This window comes from Macaca thibetana, chromosome 4 (assembly GCF_024542745.1).
Source record: "Macaca thibetana thibetana isolate TM-01 chromosome 4, ASM2454274v1, whole genome shotgun sequence".
NCBI lineage: Eukaryota > Metazoa > Chordata > Mammalia > Primates > Cercopithecidae > Macaca > Macaca thibetana.
The window spans coordinates 154,605,679-154,625,435 of NC_065581.1; the positions used below are offsets into that span (position 1 = coordinate 154,605,679).

A 19,757-nucleotide genomic window follows, 5' to 3' on the forward strand; every position below is an offset into this window, starting at 1 on the left:
TATATTCTGTAATTCTTTTTATCATGAACATATATTAACTATTTTTAGACCTTTTTAATTTGAAATATTTCATATGTAGGAAAGAATATATAATGAAAAAACATATAGTATATTTAGAATAATAAAATGAATACCCCTTTGCTCACCTCTGAACCTAAGAATTAGAACATCACTAAGATTACTAAAGTACTCTGTGTGCCCCATCTCCCTATCCACCTCCCTCCCAGAGGATAGACTCTGAGTGTTCTGCGTTTGAGTTTATCATCCCACAGTTTTTATTATAGTTCTAGTCCACATGTTTATGTAACTCTAAAAATATTGTTCAATTTATTGTCTTTCAACTTTTTATAAATGGTAACATATTATGTATTTTCTTCTGCAACTTGCTTTTTCTCCTCACTTAACCTCGCATATTCATTTTTACTGTTGTATAACATTCCATTCTGTGTATATATAAAAACCTACCCATTTTTCAGTTGATGGACATTTGGGTTGTCTATATATATATATATATATATATGACCATTACTAAAAGGCTGCTAAGAACATTTTTATCCATGTATCCTGATATACATGTGCAAAAGCATCCTTTGACTCAGGTTTGTGCCTAGAAATGGAGTTGATGGGTCATAGGCTATACACATTTTCAACACTAATGGTTAATGCATAACTGTTTTCCAAAGGGATTGTAACAGTGTAAACTCTCATGTTATGTGTGACATTTCCTATTTCTTCACACATTTGCTAATATTTGGTAATGTGTTCCTTCTTAATCAGAAAAAACAATGTCTTAAACACATACCTTATAGGAAAGCCAATCTTGGAGCTTGTCATTAAAAAATATCAATTGGATGAGCGTTCCCAGTGACGTGTGACTGTGTGTGTCCTTGCAGGTATGCCAACAGTAGCCTCATAAAGTACATGGAGAAACACAAGGTCAAGCCCGACAGCAAAGTGTTCCTCTTGGTAGGTGCTTCTCTCCCAGACTGAAATCTGATTCTCAGCACAACTCTCGCCTTCTGTTCACTCAGCTGTTCCTCCTCTTTAGAAACAAAAGAAATTGTTGGATGCTGGGGCAAAATTAAATATTTTGTGTTGAGATGTCACCCTTATCTTTCAGCCTTCACTTTAAATGATTTATCAGCAGAAAATGAACTTTAAAAGGGCTTTAATGCTGATGATTTCTGCCAGTTTCACATAAAAGTATGTAGTATGCTTAATCTGCAGTGAGCTATACAAAATGTATTTTATATTAATCCTGTTACACAGGAATACAAAAGGCAAGGCGTTGACTTGTAAACAACCTTTTCATGTGCTCTGCATTTCCTGTGTGTCACTCTAGCTTCAGAAACTCCTGACCATGGATCCAACCAAGAGAATTACCTCGGAGCAAGCTCTGCAGGATCCCTATTTTCAGGAGGACCCTTTGCCAACATTAGAGTATGTGTCCCGTCTTTTCTGTGTCCTTTGCTCCAGGCTGAGGAGGTGGCGTGGTGTTTGAAAGCAAGGGAAGCACTTGCTACTGAAGTATTTAACTTTTTCAGTGATGCCACCTAAAGACTGCTCAAGAGAAAGCTTCCACATTTTGAAACAGGCAAAGCTGTAGAGAGGTATGAATGAAAACAAGTATTTTAGGAACGACCATTTGTCAGTTTTACGATGAAAACTAAAGCTGAGAACAGGTAAGACCTTCACAGACCAATTGGCCGGATCAGAAATTCAGCCAAACCAGCAGGTAACAGAAGTTAATCTGTCTTCCAGAGCACTACAAAACCCCTCTACTCCTCCATCCTTTTTACCCCCAAGTATAGACTTTGTGTTTTCATCTATAAGAGGTGCAGTTTTTCTTAAGGCAAATACAAATTAATTTATTTTTGGTGCTAATGAAGTTAGTATAGAGAAACTTCTATGTCCTGTGTGTCAGTTAGCTAGCAGCAGTCAAGATTTGAACACTAGCCACAGATGAAGAGTAGGAAATAAGTGAAGAAAAACAAATTGGAATTTTAAATTAACAAGGTAAGGATATTACAGACTTTAGATCATGATATGTTTTTTTCTTTTTAATGATTTTTAGTGTATTTGCCGGCTGCCAGATTCCATACCCCAAACGAGAATTCCTTAATGAAGATGATCCTGAAGAAAAAGGTGACAAGGTATAAACTGCATTGTATACTTTCACTTCCAAAGAGGGAGGGAGGCAAAAAGATAGCTTAGGTATCATTCCATAATTCCTATATGTTTAACCACCCTTTCTAATATTTAATTAAATTTGAATGTGTCTTATTTTCTGTGGAAGTTTGGGGATTGTAAAGGTACCTTGAAGTTTGAAGTATGACCAGCTCACAGATACCTGAGCTTCCGGCGTATGTCACAGCCAGTTCTACTCCCGGATTCCCACTTCTTGCTCTTTCTGTTTGTTTGGTGTCACTGCCACCCCTTTATGCAGGCTGGCTTTTGCTAGCATCACTCTGTTCTTTTTTCTTAACTGGATATATTGGCTTACTCTCCAGACTGCTCTGCCTTTCCAGAATCATGATTGCAAAGATTTCTTATAGCTGTTTTAATGAGCTATAAGAAAGGTATTTCTGATGTGCCTGTGGCCTTCAGTGAGATGTCTGTGACTGATTTGGAGGATCACTGTGGAGTCTAAATGAACTTCATTGAGAGTCCTGTTTGGGGCTTGGTGCCTTGCCCTTTGGGAACACTGTGTTCCCTGGCTGCTCCATTCTCCGGTCCTCCCCATCACTCTAGTGTCCCACATAGATTGCTCCCCCAGGTTGGTCAGCAGCCGCATGTGCATATCGAATAATTAAAGAAAGTTCCTGTTAATTTGGTTTCATACCAAGCTTGCTTTTTTCCCCTTAAAAGAATCAGCAACAGCAGCAGAACCAGCATCAGCAGCCCACAGCCCCTCCACAGCAGGCAGCAGCCCCTCCACAGGCGCCCCCGCCACAGCAGAACAGCACCCAGACCAACGGGACTGCAGGTGGGGCTGGGGCCGGGGTCGGGGGCACCGGAGCAGGGTTGCAGCACAGCCAGGACTCCGGCCTGAACCAGGTGCCCCCAAACAAGAAGCCACGGCTAGGGCCTTCAGGCGCAAACTCAGGCGGACCTGTGATGCCCTCGGATTATCAGGTACTCCCTGAATGTCTAATGTTCATATGCTTTATGAAGTGGGGAAAAGATTTATCCTAGATCCTTTTAGAGTTAGGTAACACTTAACTCTTACATTTGTGCAACCTGTACAATCCTGTTTCTAGGGCATTCTATGAAGAGGAAGATTTTCATCATATTTCATGTAATTGTAAAATATCTCATATTCTGATTTGTTTATCCTGACACCCTGAGGAGAGGAAGGTAGGGAGGCCAGTGCCCCCATCCTTAAAAAAAATTTCATCATTTTACCCTTACAGCTGCCTTAGCAGTTTTGGCATATCCGAAAAAGATACATAGATAAGCAATTGAAAAGGGGAAGGGAGTGGTGTCTTACTTTGGACAAAATTAATTGCATTCTTCAGAAAGATATGCTCTTCCTGGGAGGAAGTAGCTACATAGATAAAGAAGAGAAGGGGGCTAAGACTGAGGCTTCTCTGAAATAACTGTTAAGTCTCTTTAGAAATAATTTTGAGACTAGAAAATACTTTTTGTTATGCAGATAAAAAGAGAACACCAATTGCAGTACTAATTCAGGAAATTAGAGGAGCTAAGTCTAAGGATTGGTATTTGGAGAGAGGTAAAAATACCCGTTGTGATAACCATAGGAAATTTTGGAAAAAACGTTTTTTTCAAGGTAGTAACAAGTTAAGAAAACATCTAGGAAGAAGGGAAAACTTAAGTTGTTGTTTTTTTTGTTGTTGGTTTTTTTGTTTGTTGGTTTTAAGTTTGGAACCACAGTCCCTCTGGGAACTCTTGCAGATGAGTGCATAGGATAGAGATAATAGGAAACAAAACCTCTGGCAAGGGAACCATAAACTCACTGATAAGGAACTGCAATAAAGAGGAACTTTAACAAGAAAGACATACAAATAGCTGCATAAACTGCCTTTCCATTTTGAAGAGCTCAACAAACTAATGTGTTTCCACACAACTACTTCTCTGAAAAACTTCTCTTCAGAATATCCCTGCAAGCAGAAGAGTACACAATACTTCCACTTGGTTCCAATTAAACAAATTGAGGCTTCAGTTTGATCTACTAAAAACAGCTTGCCAGCTGGGTAGTAGCACGAGCATATTTGAATTTTGTTATAAAATCTGTCTCCCCCGCCCCGCCAGTTATATGAGCAGCAAATACTATATACTGGTTCATCTTTGTGTCTCTGATTGAATTATACTAACCTGTGTTAAAAAATAATAATTTGCCTAAACACTTGTTAAAGTTGGTAAGGCAGACTTTATTCGAGGCGGGGCCACGGCAGTGCATAGAGGGACCACTGCAAGAGGGGCTGGCAGTTGGGGAGGAAGACTGGACTCAATTCAGACTCCCACATGACAAGTGGAGATGTATAACCAAAGAGCAGGGTGGGGATCAGTGGATGGAAAGTTACTGATCCCCACCCTGCTCTGAAGGGAGGCCTGGGTGATAAGCTCTTAAAGGTGGGGGATTTTTGCCAAGCCAACTTAGCAAGATTCTTGCTCTAACAGGATTCTCCAAAGACAGAGGAAAGCCCAAGGTCAGGCCTAGTCAAGCAGAAGCCTCACATAGCTCCATCCAACACTACCCTGTAAAACCTCCCTACAGCGCCTTTGCAGACAGCCCCTCCCCTACTGTGCTGCCCCAGGCAACACCATGTTCTCAGACCTTCTGTAATAAACCTGCCTTTCTTACCCAAAACCCTCTTGGTGAAAACCTTGACCTCCCGAGAGGAGCCTGACTACAGCTTTTGTCAAAGGAAAGAGTCTTTGTCACCCAATTATAGTCAATTATAGACAGATTACTGTATTTCTTTTTTTTTTTTTCCAAATTCAAACATTCTTTGAAATGCTTTTCTATGTCCATATTGTTCTGTTTACTTAAAAATAAACCTTTCATAGCTGGGTCCTGATGTCTGTGGAAAAAAATAATAAACCTTCCAACATATCTATTAAATGAATAGATACCTCAACTATTTAATTGGAGAGGCTGGCATGAGGAGCAGCCAGGTGTCCCATTACACAGAACTTGCAACTCATACTACCATCTAGGAGCCACGGGAAAAACTTTCTTTTCACCCTCTGCAAGTTTGCTGAAAAATCAGCTCACAAAAGGCAGGTTAATTGGAGAAAATATCATGGGTGCGACTAGCTAGGGCCAGTGTCTCAGGCAGTCAAGGTTTTTTTGACAAGACAGTTCTGGGTAAAGAAAGGCAGATTTATTACAGAAGGTATGAAAACATGTTGTTGCAACAGACAGCACAGCAGAGGAGGGGCTGTCTGCAAAGAGCAGGGGCTGGAAGGAAGTTTACAGGGTCTTGCGGGAGGGAGCTGTGTGCCAAATGAGGTCATCGTGCCCACCAGTTGTTTGTGACTAGCAGTGTCTCAGAACAATTGTTCATTGTTTTTCCCAGCCTGGAGCCCCTTCCTCCTTACTGCTTACTTACCAGGACAGAAAGGCATACAAACTTGATACCAGCGGGCTGAGGGAGGTCCCCAAATGCTGGTGGGACCTCAATGCCCCCCTGTGTCCAGGCTCCTAACACCATCGGGAAAAGGAATTAAAGGATGAGTCAAAAATAGCAAAAGTATGGAGATTTATTGCAGAGAGAAAAGTACACGACTCAAGAAAGGGGAGTGTGGGTATACTCAAGAGAGAATCTGGCAGGGGACAGTGGCTCATGCCTGTAATCCCAACACTTTGGGAGGCCGAGGTGGGTAGATCACCTGAGGTCAGGAGTTCAAGACCATCCTGGCCAACATGGCAAAACCTCGTCTCTCCTAAAAATATAAAAATTAGCCAGTTGTGGTGGTGCAAGCCTGTAATCCCGGCTACTTGGGAGGCTGAAGCAGGAGAATTGCTTGAACCTGGAAGGCAGAGGTTGCAGTGAGCCAAGATCGCGCCACTGCACTCCAGCCTGGGTGACAGAGTGAGACTCCATCTCAAAAAAATAAATAAATAGAGAGTCATGCAGTCTGGTTTGGGTTTCTATCTTTACGGGTTTCTTTAACCAAAGGGTGGAATATTCATGAAAATTTCTGGAAAATGGTGGAGATTTCTTGGAACTGTGGTGCCACCCATTTTTATGCCAAATATGGGTGTTCTCGGAACTGTCATGGCGCTGGTGAGTGTGTGATTTAGTATGTTAATGGGCATATAATGATGTCCTAGGTTTTGAAGCAGAAATTCAAAGTGTGTTGCATGTAGTCGTTTTTGTTTGTTTGTTTGTTTGGTTTTTTTTTTTTTGAGACAGAGTCTCACTGTGTCGCCCAGGCTGGAGTGCAGTTACACGATCTTGGCTCACTACAACCCCCACCTCCCGGGTTCAAGTGATTCTTATGCCTCAGCCTCCCGAGTAGCTGAGACTACAGGCACTCACCACCACTCCTGGCTAATTTGTGTGCGTGTGTATGTGTGTTTGTGTTTGTGTATATTTTTTAAAAGTAAAGACAGGGTTTCGCCATGTTGGTCAGGCTAGTCTCAAACTCCTGACCTCAAGTCATCCACCTTTCTTGGCCTCCTAAAGTATTGGGATTACAGACATGAGCCACTGTGCCCGGCCAGAAATTGTCCATTTTTTTATGGTTTAGGGTCAACAGAGTGTGGACAGCCATGTAGAAACATGATTGGACAGAAAGGGTATGATCTGATACTAATAGACTGAGCAGGGAAACCCAGCACGGCCTGTCTGGATTCCTGTTGGCCTCACTGAGCACGCATTCCTGCCTGCGGGTGTGGGGCAGGACCCCTCTGGAACAGGAGTCTCATGACCTACAGTCAGACAAGGTGTGCCAGACCATTTTTTACGGCCAGTTTTTACACAGAAAGGTGGGGGGAAGTTAGAGTAATATTTTTAGGTTTCACAGCTGGTGTTGGGGAAGTGGGGTTCTGGTTTCTATGGCCTGCTTTAGGGAAGGGGAATTCTAAATTCTATGGCTGGCTCTGGGGAGAATGGGACTGTGAGACAAGAGGGCACAAAAAGGTCAGAGAAAAACTTTTGCTCCTGAGGCCTTCATTTTGGGGTATTGTTTTCTGCACCCCAACAGTTCCATTAGTAGAGTTTCAAGGCTTTGGGCTGCTTCATCAATGTATTGTAAGCAAGTACAGTTAGCACTTTGAAAAGCAGAACATTGGCTTATTTTCTGTCTAAAAAACCCCTTGTCATTAAAAAAGCTATGTAACAGCACATTAGGTTCTTACATGTTTACATTATATTTTATGGCAAAATTGCCCCAAATAACGTGAGTTGAAATAACATTTTTCATAATAAACTTCAAAATAAAACATGTAATTAAAATCTGGAATTTTTAAAGACTTCTGTAACCAACATAACTATTCAGTTGTGTAACTTAGGAAGGAGCAAAACTAAGGTGTTTTTTTTGTTTGTTTTGGTTTTTTTTTTTTTTTTTTTTTGAGATGGAGTCTCCCTTTGTCACCCAGGCTGGAGTGCAGTGGTGCCAATCTTGACTCACTACAACCTCTGCCTCCTGGGTTCAAGCGATTCTCCTGCCTCAGCCTCCTGAGTAGCTAGAACTATAGGGACCCACCACCACGCCCGGCTAATTTTTATATTTTTAGTGGAGATGGGGTTTCACCATGTTGGCCAGACTGGTCTTGAACTCCTGACCTCAGGTGATCTGCCCCGCTCAGCCTCCCAAAGTGCTGGGATTACAGGTGTGAGCCACTGTGCCCAGCCAAAACTGAGTTGTTTTTAACCAAAACTACCTTAGTGCCCTGTTATTTTGGACCAGATGTTCCAAGTCCAGTTTGGCAGCCTTTGAGCACTGAACAGGAGGACCTTGCTGATCTGTTCTTTCCTAAACCCCAGTGCCACCTCAAGATCATTTACATTTTTAACTCAAAGTGTAACTGCCCGACAGGTTCTTCTTGCCCGCTGCCCAGATAGAGCCAATTTATCAAGACGGGAATTTCAATAGAGAAAGAGTTTAATACACATAGGGCCAGCTAAATGGGACATCAGAGTTTTATTATCAGCCTCCTCAAAAATTTGGAGGCTAGGATTTTTCAAAGATACTCTGGTGGGCAGGGGTCTAGGGATGAATACTGCTGCTTGGTTGGGGATGCAATGAAAGGGGTATGAAAAATGGCCTTCCTCCACTGCTGGGTGGAGGCCACAGGATTGGGAGAGTCATGAGTCTCAGTCTGGGTGGAGTCATCTGAAATGCAAAAGTCTGAAAAAACATCTGAAAAGGCTGACAATAGTGATGTTATTTACAGGAGTAATTGGGGAGTAGCCAGTTGACCTCCAGAACAATGACTGGTAATTGTTTAACTACACCTTCATCTTAGCAGAATTCAGGCCTTTCTCATAATCCTAAACTTGTGGCCTTTTAGTAGTTTTATAAAGGCAGTTTAGTTTTGGGATGGGCTGTTGTCATTTAAACTATAAACTAAATTTCTCCCAAAGTTAGCTTGGCCCATGCCCAGGAATGACCAAGAACAGTTTGGAGGTTAAAGGCAAGATGGAGTTGGTTAGATCAGATCTCTTTCACTGTCATAATTTTCTCACTGTTTCATTTTTGCTAAGGAAGTTTCAGTTACATATATTATTTATTACATATATTCTTTCCCACTTTGCTCACAAGAAAAACCAGCCTTCTGAATATAGCCAAAGATACTACTTCCAGCTTTGCTTATCTCTTACATACTGTTCTTATTCTATAGATGATTTTTCCTTTTACACATTTTTTTTTTATATTTGCCTTAGGTACTATGAAGATGAAGGTTTCATTTAATGTAATAAAAATACATTGAATTGAAATGCATTTTTTGTCTTCTCTTGAGGACAATCATATATGACAATTGCTCTATTCTAAATGTTACCTGAAGTTTATAAAACCCATGTTGCTGCCACACCCCAGCTAACCTTGCCTTACTTTGTCCTGTAGGTAGAACTCCTGATGCCCCTAGCTTCTACCTCTGAGAACCCTTTGCTTTAAAATAATGGTTTCTTAATCACAGCTTTGTTGTTTATGTTTAATTTAATTTAATTTAATTTAGGAGAGCTAAATAATTAAACATGAGGCCAAAGTACATAAGAAAGTGGCAGTCTTTTATTGCAAATATGCGCACACTCTCAGGCGAGGTTCTCTGGTCCTCAGGTGTGGGGGGCCAGGGAAGTCGCGCTGGCGCTCTTGGGTGAGGTTCTCCGGTCCACGAATGCGGGGGCCGAAGAAGTCACGCTAGCTCCTGCCGGCGGTGGACTTTTATGCATTGGTACTGGAAGGGGGGGGCAGTGGGCGGGATAAGGGCGTGATAGGGGCGTCTCCATAGGCGTGGCTGGGTAAGTTTCAGTTTCTTCGGATTGACGTCACCTGGTGCATGCTCGGTTGATCTGCATCTTCCTGGGCGCGGGCTGCATTTTCCCACGCACGGGAAAGTTGGTGAGGAAGAACGCGGAAGCAACATGGATTGTGCCTTCTTGTTCACCTTCCTCCATCTTGTCCTTTCTCCCTCACCCAAACAGTCCAACCTCTTACTGATTATAAGAATTTGGGGCGCCGTTGTCTGTCTGGCTGCTTCCTGCTGTTGAGGGGCATAGTTAGGGTCTGAGGTTGGCAGTTGGGTGTAGGGATGCAGGAGCATTTGGTTGAAGGTGACTTGGGTGATCTCTTGGACCTTGGCTTGGAGAAATTTTATTAGAATGGGAGCAAGACATAACATAAGACAGAGGATTAGTATGGGAATTAGGAATGGAAGCATCTGCTGTACTACAGGCAGCAGCCATACCGGTGGCCCGGGGGTTAAGGGGCGTTAAATTGTTGAAGCTCCTTTTTGATTTTGTTTAATGTTTGGACATTGGTGTCAACCAGGCCTGATTCATTTACGTGGTAGCAACACTCCTCTCCTAGGAAGAGGCACGTTCCTCCTTTTTCAGCAGTAAGAAGATCTAATGCCCGTCTATTTTGTGCTGCTACCTGGGCCACTGAGGTAATCTGATGTTGTAAAGAGGCTAAGCTTTCAGCTGAAGCCTCTATGGCTGCCTGGACCTGACTGGAGAGGGTCTGTGTAGATTGAATCGAGTGGGTGAGGGCCCCTGTTCCAAGTCCTGAGGCTACTAGGGACGATGCTAGGGAAACCCCGATAATTACACCAAAAGTAGCCTCCAACGGGGGCCGTCTGGGTCCTGCTGGGAGCTTGAGTGCAATCCCACCACGAAGAGTTAGGAGTAGAGAAGCAAAAAGGAAGGGTTTGACTCTGTGGATTACGGTATAATGGGACTTGAGGCAAGGATGTTGCTCGAGAGGAGCTGGTAGAGTCGGTGGTGATACTGAAAGCGGTTGGTAGCGGGACTGCCACTAAGGGAGCTTTTCCGAGTGCAGCGCAAAGGAAGCAGTGGGAGAGGTTCCTTACTCCAGCAGCCTGGGTTAGGTTAAGTCCCTGCGAATAAGTGTTAGCCATGAGAATGGGTCCTCCTTGTTAGGGGGACTTGGGGGGCTTAACAGCTTCTGTATTTTCTGTTCATGAGATTTTACAACAGAGGTTAAATTTTGTAGGGCCTGTACACTCTTAGGAAGATGTACTTGTTTACTTTTAGGGAGGTGTACTTGTTGCACGTATACTCTATTTGGAGGGTTGCGGTGGGATATGAGGACCAAGATGTTGCATATAGTCCACCTTTAACTCTCTGAGCCTACCGGGGGTCCCAGGGATCCTTAATATTAAGAATGTATCCTCCTGATGTTCTGTTTCTTACAAAAGGTCGATCATTGGGGATGCAAATGCCATTTGCACCCATTAAACCTATCTCATGCATGTTGCAATAGTTGTAAGGACACCCCAGGTTGGTCTCTTGCCAGTCATATTTACACTTATATTCAGTTTGGTCGTACAAGAAACATATGACTGGGCGGTCGTAGTTGCCGACAGAACTCAGGTGAAAGTTAAGGAGGAGGGCAGCTTGGCAGCCCTGGGGGGAGCAATCTGCAGTACCTTGCATTTGTGAGTGAGCCTGGTTGTCAGTAGACCAGGTTTCAGTTACAGAAAATCTCCATACAAATTTAGGATTAGTAAGGCTAGCAGGAATAATTAGAGTGAACCATAATAGTGGTAACAAAGGTGTAGAGGGTAAGTTCAACATTGCTGAAATCATAAAGGGCACCTTGCCAAGCTAGGTCTTCTATGAGAGTAAAAAGTCGGGAAACCCAGTGGTCGGGGAAAGGGTCGGGAAGGAAGGTTTCTAGAGGGTCTATGAGGGGAAATTCAGTTAAGTTGAGATGGAGAATAGTGAGAAAGCAGGAGAATTTGAGGAGGGTGTTGATCCTTGAGTAGAACCTGGTCACCTGGAGAAAGGGAAGGGGAATAGATGTTTTGAGTTAGGTTAAGATGTCTCGTCCCAAGAGGGGGGTGGGACAAGAGGGCATGATGAAGAAAGAGTGGGCAAAGCATGCATAGTCCGGGCAGTAAGTTAACATTGGGGTCTGGCGAGGGTTAGACGGTTTACCATCTACCCCAACTACTGAGATAGTGGATGGCTGGCTAGGACCTCCATAGGTTGGCAAAATAGAATAGGTAGCCTCTGTATTGATGAGAAAAGAAATTGGCTTACCCGCTATCTGTAGAGTTACCCTAGGGTCGGCGAGGGTGACTGGGGTCTCCGAGTGTAGTCACCGTCAGTCGTCATCCAGGTGTAGGAGCTGGAAGGAGCCTTCCGGCCTTTGAGGAGAGGCACCACGTTGAGGCGCAATGCCTGCCCTGCTGGCGGGGCAATCAGACTTCCAATGTCCTTCCTGTTGGCAGGTTGGGCACGGCATGGTAGGCAGGCGAGGATTTGGACACCTTTTTGCCCAATGCCCAGTTGTGCCACACTTAAAGCATGGACCAGACGGAGTGGCCAGCTTGGCCTGGGGACACTGGTTTGCCCAGTGTCCTGGGTCTCCACATTTATAGCAGGAGCCCTTAAGAGACTTATCTTTGGTTTTCCCTGCCGGCAAAGTGGGCAACGCAGGTTGGAGGGCAGCCACTAAAGCTTGTGCCTGAAGGGCGGCCTTCTGTTCTACTCTGGCTTGTCGAAGAGCCTCAGCTGTTTCTTCTCTAGAGTTAAAAACTTTGAAAGCTAGCTTGACTAAGTCCTGAATGGGGGTTTGAGGTCCATCCTCTATCTTTTTAAATTTTTTTTTCGGATGTCAGGGGCCGACTGGGAAATAAAATAACTGGCAAGGACAGTAGCTCCTGCCAGAGAGGTAGGATCCAGTCGGGTAAATTGGACAAGTGCCTCTGTAAGGCGATTTAAAAAGGAGGCAGGATTTTCCTCTGAGTATTGAATAACCTCCCGTAACTTATTAAAATTTACTATTTTGTTAGAGGCTGCCTGCATGCCAGCTAAGAGGCATTGTATCATAAGGTCTCTTCTGCGATGCCCGGGTTGTTGAGGTTGGTAGTCCCATTCAGGATCTGTAGATGGGACAGCTTGTTCGCCTACTGGGCTGGCAGGGTCAGTTAAGTGTAACTGGTCTGCATGCTGCCTGGCGGCTGCAAGAATGCGCTCCCTTTCCTCTGGGTTAAGAGTGGAAGTAAGAATGACATGTAAGTCATGCCAGGTAAGGTCATATGCCTGGCCTAGGTATCGAAACTCTTTGGAATATTGGGTGGGGTTGGCTGAAAAGTCGCCGAGTCGTTCTTCAATTTTGGAAAGGTCAGCCAGGGAAAAGGAGACGTGGACTCTAACCACGCCCTCAGCTCCAGCAACTTCTTGGAGGGGGGCCAACAAACTAGCAGGGGAGGTTGGAACAGACTGACCAGTAGGGTAGGTTAAGACAGGCTGACTGGTAGAGGGGGTTGGGGCAGGCTGACTGGTAGAGGGCTGACTAGTGGGGGCCGCTACCGCGGTCTTGGAGCGAGTGTGGGCGGAAATGGGAGAGGTAAGAGGAGTGGGTGAGGGAGGGGCGGTAGGAGGAGCATAGGGAGGGGGTTGGTAGGTCGGGAACGTCGGCCCCATCTGAGATGGAAGTAGAATCTTCCTCCGCTTGTGGTGTGGGGGCCGAGGGCTGGGTTTTAGCTAACAAGACCTGGGCCATTGAACACTGGGCACACAGGTCTGGGCGAGAGCGCAAGTCCTAAAAGCCTTGGACATAGATAATCTCTGACCACTTTCCAAGCCTTTGGCAGAAATTAGAGAGATCTAATAGAATGTTATAGTCAAGTGTGCCGTCTGGTGGCCATTGAGACTGGTTGTCTAATTTATACTGCGGCCATGCCACAGTGGAGAGGAAAATTAGCCGCTTTCGTTTTAAATCTTGAGCTAAATGTAAGGCTTCCAAGTTTTGGAGGAGACACCTTAAGGGGGTGTTCCTAGGGATTTTGGATTGTGAGGTTCCCATTGTTTAACCACCAGAAATGGAAACCGACCTCACGCAGTGGCAAAGTGTCCTTTGCCGCTGCTAGAGACCGGGGGCTCCTGGAGCCACTAACGGAGAATTGAGGAACTTCAAGACGGACGTGTCCGGGTTGAAGGCCTCACTGCGCCACAGGGTGGCTACGTCCTTGGGCGTGCGCACGACTCCAGGCCAAGGACATGGAAACGGACGGAGATGGTTAACAAAGGGGAGTACTCACCGAAGAAGAAATGCTCAGAGCGGCACCAGTGGAAAGCTGGAACACTTGTTCGGTGTTGGTGGCTGGTTGGGTTGGGAGCCGGTTCGCTGGGGAGGAGGTTCCTCAGACCCCTAGGGGATGTTGAGGAAGGGTCTCTTCCCGGGTCGGGTTTCGGCACCAGCTGTTTTGTTTAATTTAATTTAATTTAGGAGAGCTAAATAATTAAACATGAGGCCAAAGTACGTAAGAAAGTGGCAGTCTTTTATTGCAAATATGCACACACTCTCGGGCGAGGTTCTCTGGTCCTCAGGTGTAGGGGGCCAGGGAAGTCGCACCAGCGCTCTCGGGTGAGGTTCTCCGGTCCACGAATGCGGGGGCCGAAGAAGTCACGCCGGCTCCTGCCAGCCGCGGACTTTTATGCATTGGTACTGGAAGGGGGAGGGCAGTGGGCGGGATAAGGGCGTGATAGGGGCGTCTCCATAGGTGTGGCCGGGTAAGTTTCGATCTCTTCGGATTGACGTCACCTGGCACGTGCTCGGTTGATCTGCATCTTCCCGGGCGTGGGCTGCATTTGCCTGCGCACGGGAAAGTTGGTGAGGAAGAACCCGGAAGCAACATGGATTGTGCCTTCTTGTTCACCTTCCTCCATCTTGTCCTTTCTCCCTCACCCAAACAGTTTATAATGGGAAAAATAATACCATGTCAGTATACATTATGAATACTGTTGATTTCAGTACGCCAAATTGATTATTCTTGTTTGCACATCTCAGTTATTAACTAACACCCCAGAATTGGAATAAAGAGAAATGGGTCTGCTGAAATTTCCCCTCTTCCTTTCTTTCCAGTGTAGCTTATCTCCCACAGAAATCCAGCCAAACTTCATGCCTGCTAGAATGTGTGGTTACAGTGGTGGCAGACTGTCATTTCAAATAACCAAAATGTGTTAACAGCTTAAGTTAGCTGTCAGCTATGTGGGTTTGAACCAGGAGCCTAATGATGAAAACGGCTTATATCTCTATCCTACTGTGATTAGCATCTTGAGTTATTCTCTTCCTCCATTAGTAATTCCCTTTTCCTGTTTCCTTCTCCTAGCACTCCAGTTCTCGCCTGAATTACCAAAGCAACGTTCAGGGATCCTCTCAGTCCCAGAGCACACTTGGCTACTCTTCCTCGTCTCAGCAGAGCTCACAGTACCACGCATCTCACCAGGCCCACCGGTACTGACAAGCTCCCCTTGGGCCAGCCCAGCCCAGAGCACAGACTCCAGCAATATGTCTGCATTAAAAAGAACCAAAAAGATGCAAACTATGATGCCATTTAAAACTCACACACGTGGGAGGAAAACCTTATATACTGAGCATTTTGCAGGACTGATATCTCTTCTTTATTGACTTAAAGAAGATTCTTGTGAAGTTTCCCCAGCACCCCTTCCCTGCATGTGTTCCATTGTGACTTCTCTGATAAAGCGTCTGATCTAATCCCAGCACTTCTGTAACCTTCAGCATTTTTTTGAAGGATTTCCTGGTGCACCTTTCTCATGCTGTAGCAATCACTATGGTTTATCTTTTCAAAGCTCTTTTAATAGGATTTTAATGTTTTAGAAACAGGATTCCAGTGGTGTATAGTTTTATACTTCATGAACTGATTTAGCAACACAGGTAAAAATGCACCTTTTAAAGCACTACGTTTTCACAGACAATAACTGTTCTGCTCATGGAAGTCTTAAACAGAAACCGTTACTGTCCCAAAGTACTTTACTATTACGTTCTTATTTATCTAGTTTCAGGGAAGGTCTAATAAAAAGACAAGTGGTGGGACAGAGGAAACCTACAACCAAAAACTGCCTAGATCTTTGCAGTTACTATGCTTTATGCTATGAAGAACTGAAGTATGTGGTAATTTTTATATAATCATTCATATGGAACTTAGTTCCTAGCATCATCTTATTCTAAATAGCATTCAGTAATTGAGAATTATAATTTTAACCTTCATGTAGCTAAGTCTACCTTAAAAAGGGTTTCAAGAGCTTTGATGAAATACAGTCTCGATGGCCCACACCAAAACGCTGAAGAGAGTATCAACTGCACTAGGATTTCTTTAAGGAGTAATTTTGATCAAAAGACGTGTTACTTCCCTTTGAAGGAAAAGTTTTTATTGTGTATTGTACATAAAGTCGGCTTCTCTAAAGAACCATTGGTTTCTTCACATCTGGGTCTGCGTGAGCAACTTTCTTACTTATTATAATCAAGGGTACTCAAGTAGAAGCCTGCAAATTAATCTGCTTTTAAAATAAAGAGCAGTGTTCTCCATTCGTATTTGCATTAGACATAGAGTGACTATTTTTAAAGCATGTTAAAAATTTAGGTTTTATTCATGTTTAAAGTATGTATTATGTATGCATAATTTTGCTGTTGTTACTGAAACTTAATTCTATCAAGAATCTTTTCATTGCACTGAATGATTTCTTTTGCCCCTAGGAGAAAACTTAATAATTGTGCCTAAAAACTATGGGCAGATAGTATAAGACTCTCTACTAGACAACGTGAATTATTTGCATTTCCATTTTCTATGAATTAGTGGCTGAGTTCTTTCTTAGCTGCTTTAAGGAGCCCCTCACTCCCCAGAGTCAAAAGGAAATGTAAAGACTTAGAGTTCCCATTGTAATGTCAGGGGCAAAAAATTTGTGTTCTTCTGAATGCTACTAGCAGCACCAGCCTTGTTTTAAATGTTTTCTTGAGCTAGAAGAAATAGCTGATTATTGTATATGCAAATTATATGCATTTTTAAAAACTATTCTTTGTGAACTTATCTACCTGGTTATGATACTCTGGGTCCATACACAAGTAAAATAAGATTAGACAGAAGCCAGTATACATTTTGCACTATTGATGTGATACTGTAGCCAGCCAGGACCTTACTGATCTCAGCATAATAATGCTCACTAATAATAATGAAGTCTGCATAGTGACACTCATCAAGACTGAAGATGAAGCAGGTTACATGCTCCATTGGAAGGAGTTTCTGACAGTCTCCTGCTGTTTTACCCCTTCCATTTTTTAAAATAAGAAATTAGCAGCCCTCTGCATAATGTAGCTGCCTATATGCAGTTTTATCGTGTGCCCTAAAACCTCACTGTCCAGAGCTGTTGGTCATCAGATGCTCACTGCACCCTCACTGTGTGCCCAGTGCCCTGCTGGGTGGAGAACACAGAGGACAGGGCATACTTCTGTCCTTAAGGAGCTTGTGATCTGTTCTGTGACAGTAAGCCCTCCTGGGATGTCTGTGCCATGTGATTGACTTATAAGTGAAACTGTCTTATAATATGAAGGTCTTTTTGTTTACTTCTAAACCCACTTGGGTAGTTACTATCCCCAAATCTGTTCTGTAAATAATATTATGGAAGGGTTTCTATGTCAGTCTACCTTAGAGAAAGCCAGTGATTAAATATCACAAAAGGCATCGATGTATCTTTGAAATGTTCACATCAGCCTTTTAACAACAATTGGGTGGTCCTTGTAGGCAGAACATACTCTCCTAAGTGGTTGTAGGAAATTGCAAGGAAAATAGAAGCTCTGTTCCTGCTCTCAAGGGAGATTACCTTTAATAAAAGAAGACAAACCCAAATAGATATGTAAACCAAAATACTATGCCCCTTAATACTTTATAAGCAGCATTGTTATAGTTCTTATGCTTATACATTCGCAGAACTACCCTGCTTTCCTTGTGTATAATGACTTTTACTGGCAGAACTGAAATATAAACTGTAAGGGGATTTCGTCAGTTGCTCCCAGTATACAATATCCTCCAGGACATAGCCAGAAATCTCCATTCCACACATGACTGGGTTCCTATCCCTGCACTGGTACTGGCTCTTTTCTCCTCTTTCCTTGCCTCAGGGTTAGTGCTACCCACTGATTCCCTTTACCCTTAGGAATAATTTTGGATCATTTTCTTTCTCTTTAAAGGGGAACAAAGCCTTTTTTTTTTTTTGAAACGGAGTGTCACTCTGTCACCCAGGCTGGAGTGCAGTGGTGTGATCTTGGCTCACTCCAACCTCTGCCTTCCAGGTTCAAGTGATTCTCCTGCCTCAGTCTCCCGAGTAGCTGGGACTACAGGCATGCACCAACACGTCTGACGAATTTTTGTATTTTTAGTAGAGACGTGGTTTCACCCTCTTGGTCAGGCTCGTCTTGAACTCCTGACCTCAGGTGATCCACCTGCCTCGGCCTCCCAAAGTGCTGGGATTACAGGTGTGAGCCACTGCGCCCGGCTGGGAACAAAGCCTTTTTAACACATGTAAGGGCCCTCAAACCGTGGGACCTCTAAGAAGACCTGTGAAGCTTTTTGAGGGCAAACTTTACCTTTGTGGTCCCCAAATGACTGCATTTCTCTTTGAAATTTATTAGATACCGTTATGTTCCCCAAGGGTGCAGGAGGGGCCTCCCTCAGCCTATGGGAACACCCAAAATAGGAGGGGTTACTGACAGGAAGGAATGAATCCAAGTGAAGGCTTTCTGCTCTCCATGTTACAAACCAGTTTCAGAGTTAGCTTTCTGGGGAGGTGTGTGTTTGTGAAAGGAATTCAAGTGTTGCAGGGCAGAGGAGCTCAAGATAAGGTAGCTTTGGCAGCAGGGCAGGCTGAAACAATCCTTGTGATGAAGTAGATCATGCAATGACATACAAAGACCAAGGATTTATGTATATTTTTGTATCTGTGTGGTTTTGAAACTTTAGTACTTAGAATTTTGGCCTTCTGCACTACTCTTTTGCTCTTACGAACATAATGGACTCTTAAGAATGGAAAGGGATGACATTTACCTATGTGTGCTGCCTCATTCCTGGTAAAGCAACTGCTACTTGTTCTCTATGCCTCTAAAATGATGCTGTTTTCTCTGCTAAAGGTAAAAGAAAAGAAAAAAATAGTTGGAGAATAAGACATGCAACTTGATGTGCTTTTGAGTAAATTTATGCAGCAGAAACTACAATGAAGGAATAATTAGATGGAAATTACAAATCCAAAACTCTGTGGTGATGTCTTCCTAGAGAGTAGAGAAAGGCCGTGAAATGGCAGTTAGACCAACAGAGGCTTGAAGGATTCAAGTACAAGTAATATTTTATATAAAACATAGCAGTTAGGTCCCCATAATCCTCAAGAATAGTCACAAATATCTTATAACAAAGTTCATTGTTTTAGGATTTTTAAAAATGTGTTGTACCTAAGGCCATACTTACTCTTCTATGCTATCACTGCAAAGGGGTGATATGTATGTATTATATGAAAAAAAAACAACCCTTAATGCACTGTTATCTCCTAAATATTTAGTAAATTAATACTATTTAATTTTTTTAAAGATTTGTCTGTGTAGACACTAAAAGTATTACACAAAATCTGGACTGAAGGTGTCCTTTTTAACAACAATTTAAAGTACTTTTTATATATGTTATGTAGTATATCCTTTCTAAACTGCCTAGTTTGTATATTCCTATAATTCCTATTTGTGAAGTGTACCTGTTCTTGTGTCTTTTTTCAGTCATTTTCTGCACGCATCCCCCTTTATATGATTATAGAGATGACTGTAGCTTTTCGTGCTCCACTGCGAGGTTTGTGCTTAGAGCCGCTGCGCCCCAACAAGGCCTGCTCCATGGAGTGCAGGACGAGCTACTGCTTTGGAGCGAGGGTTTCCTGCTTTTGAGTTGACCTGACTTCCTTTTTGAAATGACTGTTAAAACTAAAATAAATTACATTGCATTTATTTTATATTCTTGGTTGAAATAAAATTTAATTGACTTTGCTTCCGTGTGGATTTTTTAAATGTAAAAAACTCTTATAATAAGGTTTAGTGGCTGGGTGCAGTGGCTTATGCCTGTAATCCCAGCACTTTGGGAGGCTAAGGAGGAAGGGTTGCCTCAGGCCAGGAGTTTGAGACCTGACTGGGCAACATAGTGAGACCCCATCTAGTGTTAAAATTTTATCTGTGTGCCTAGAAGCTTTTATAATTACACTTGTCCTGCAGAGATACGAAGTCCTTCTGTGAGTTCCAATATGTTATTTTGTTCAGGATGCTATGATGTC

General features: G+C 43.3%; 2 protein-coding genes across 16 annotated transcripts in view; one reads left to right on the plus strand and one right to left on the minus strand.

Moving 5' to 3' along the window:
* Positions 1–19,476, plus strand: part of CDK19 (cyclin dependent kinase 19) — a 217,127-nt gene extending 197,651 nt beyond the window's left edge. For all 15 annotated transcript variants that reach the window (XM_050789065.1, XM_050789070.1, XM_050789081.1 and 12 more), the window contains 5 exons: positions 894–966; positions 1,343–1,440; positions 2,075–2,153; positions 2,869–3,135; positions 14,777–19,476. In XM_050789065.1, the coding sequence (XP_050645022.1) occupies positions 894–966; positions 1,343–1,440; positions 2,075–2,153; positions 2,869–3,135; positions 14,777–14,908 (649 nt within the window). In that variant the 3' untranslated portion in view covers positions 14,909–19,476. The remainder of the gene's footprint in view (positions 1–893; positions 967–1,342; positions 1,441–2,074; positions 2,154–2,868; positions 3,136–14,776) is intronic.
* Positions 1–19,757, minus strand: part of GTF3C6 (general transcription factor IIIC subunit 6) — a 1,097,326-nt gene that overhangs the window by 369,746 nt on the left and 707,823 nt on the right. The gene's annotated exons all lie outside the window — the stretch shown is intronic.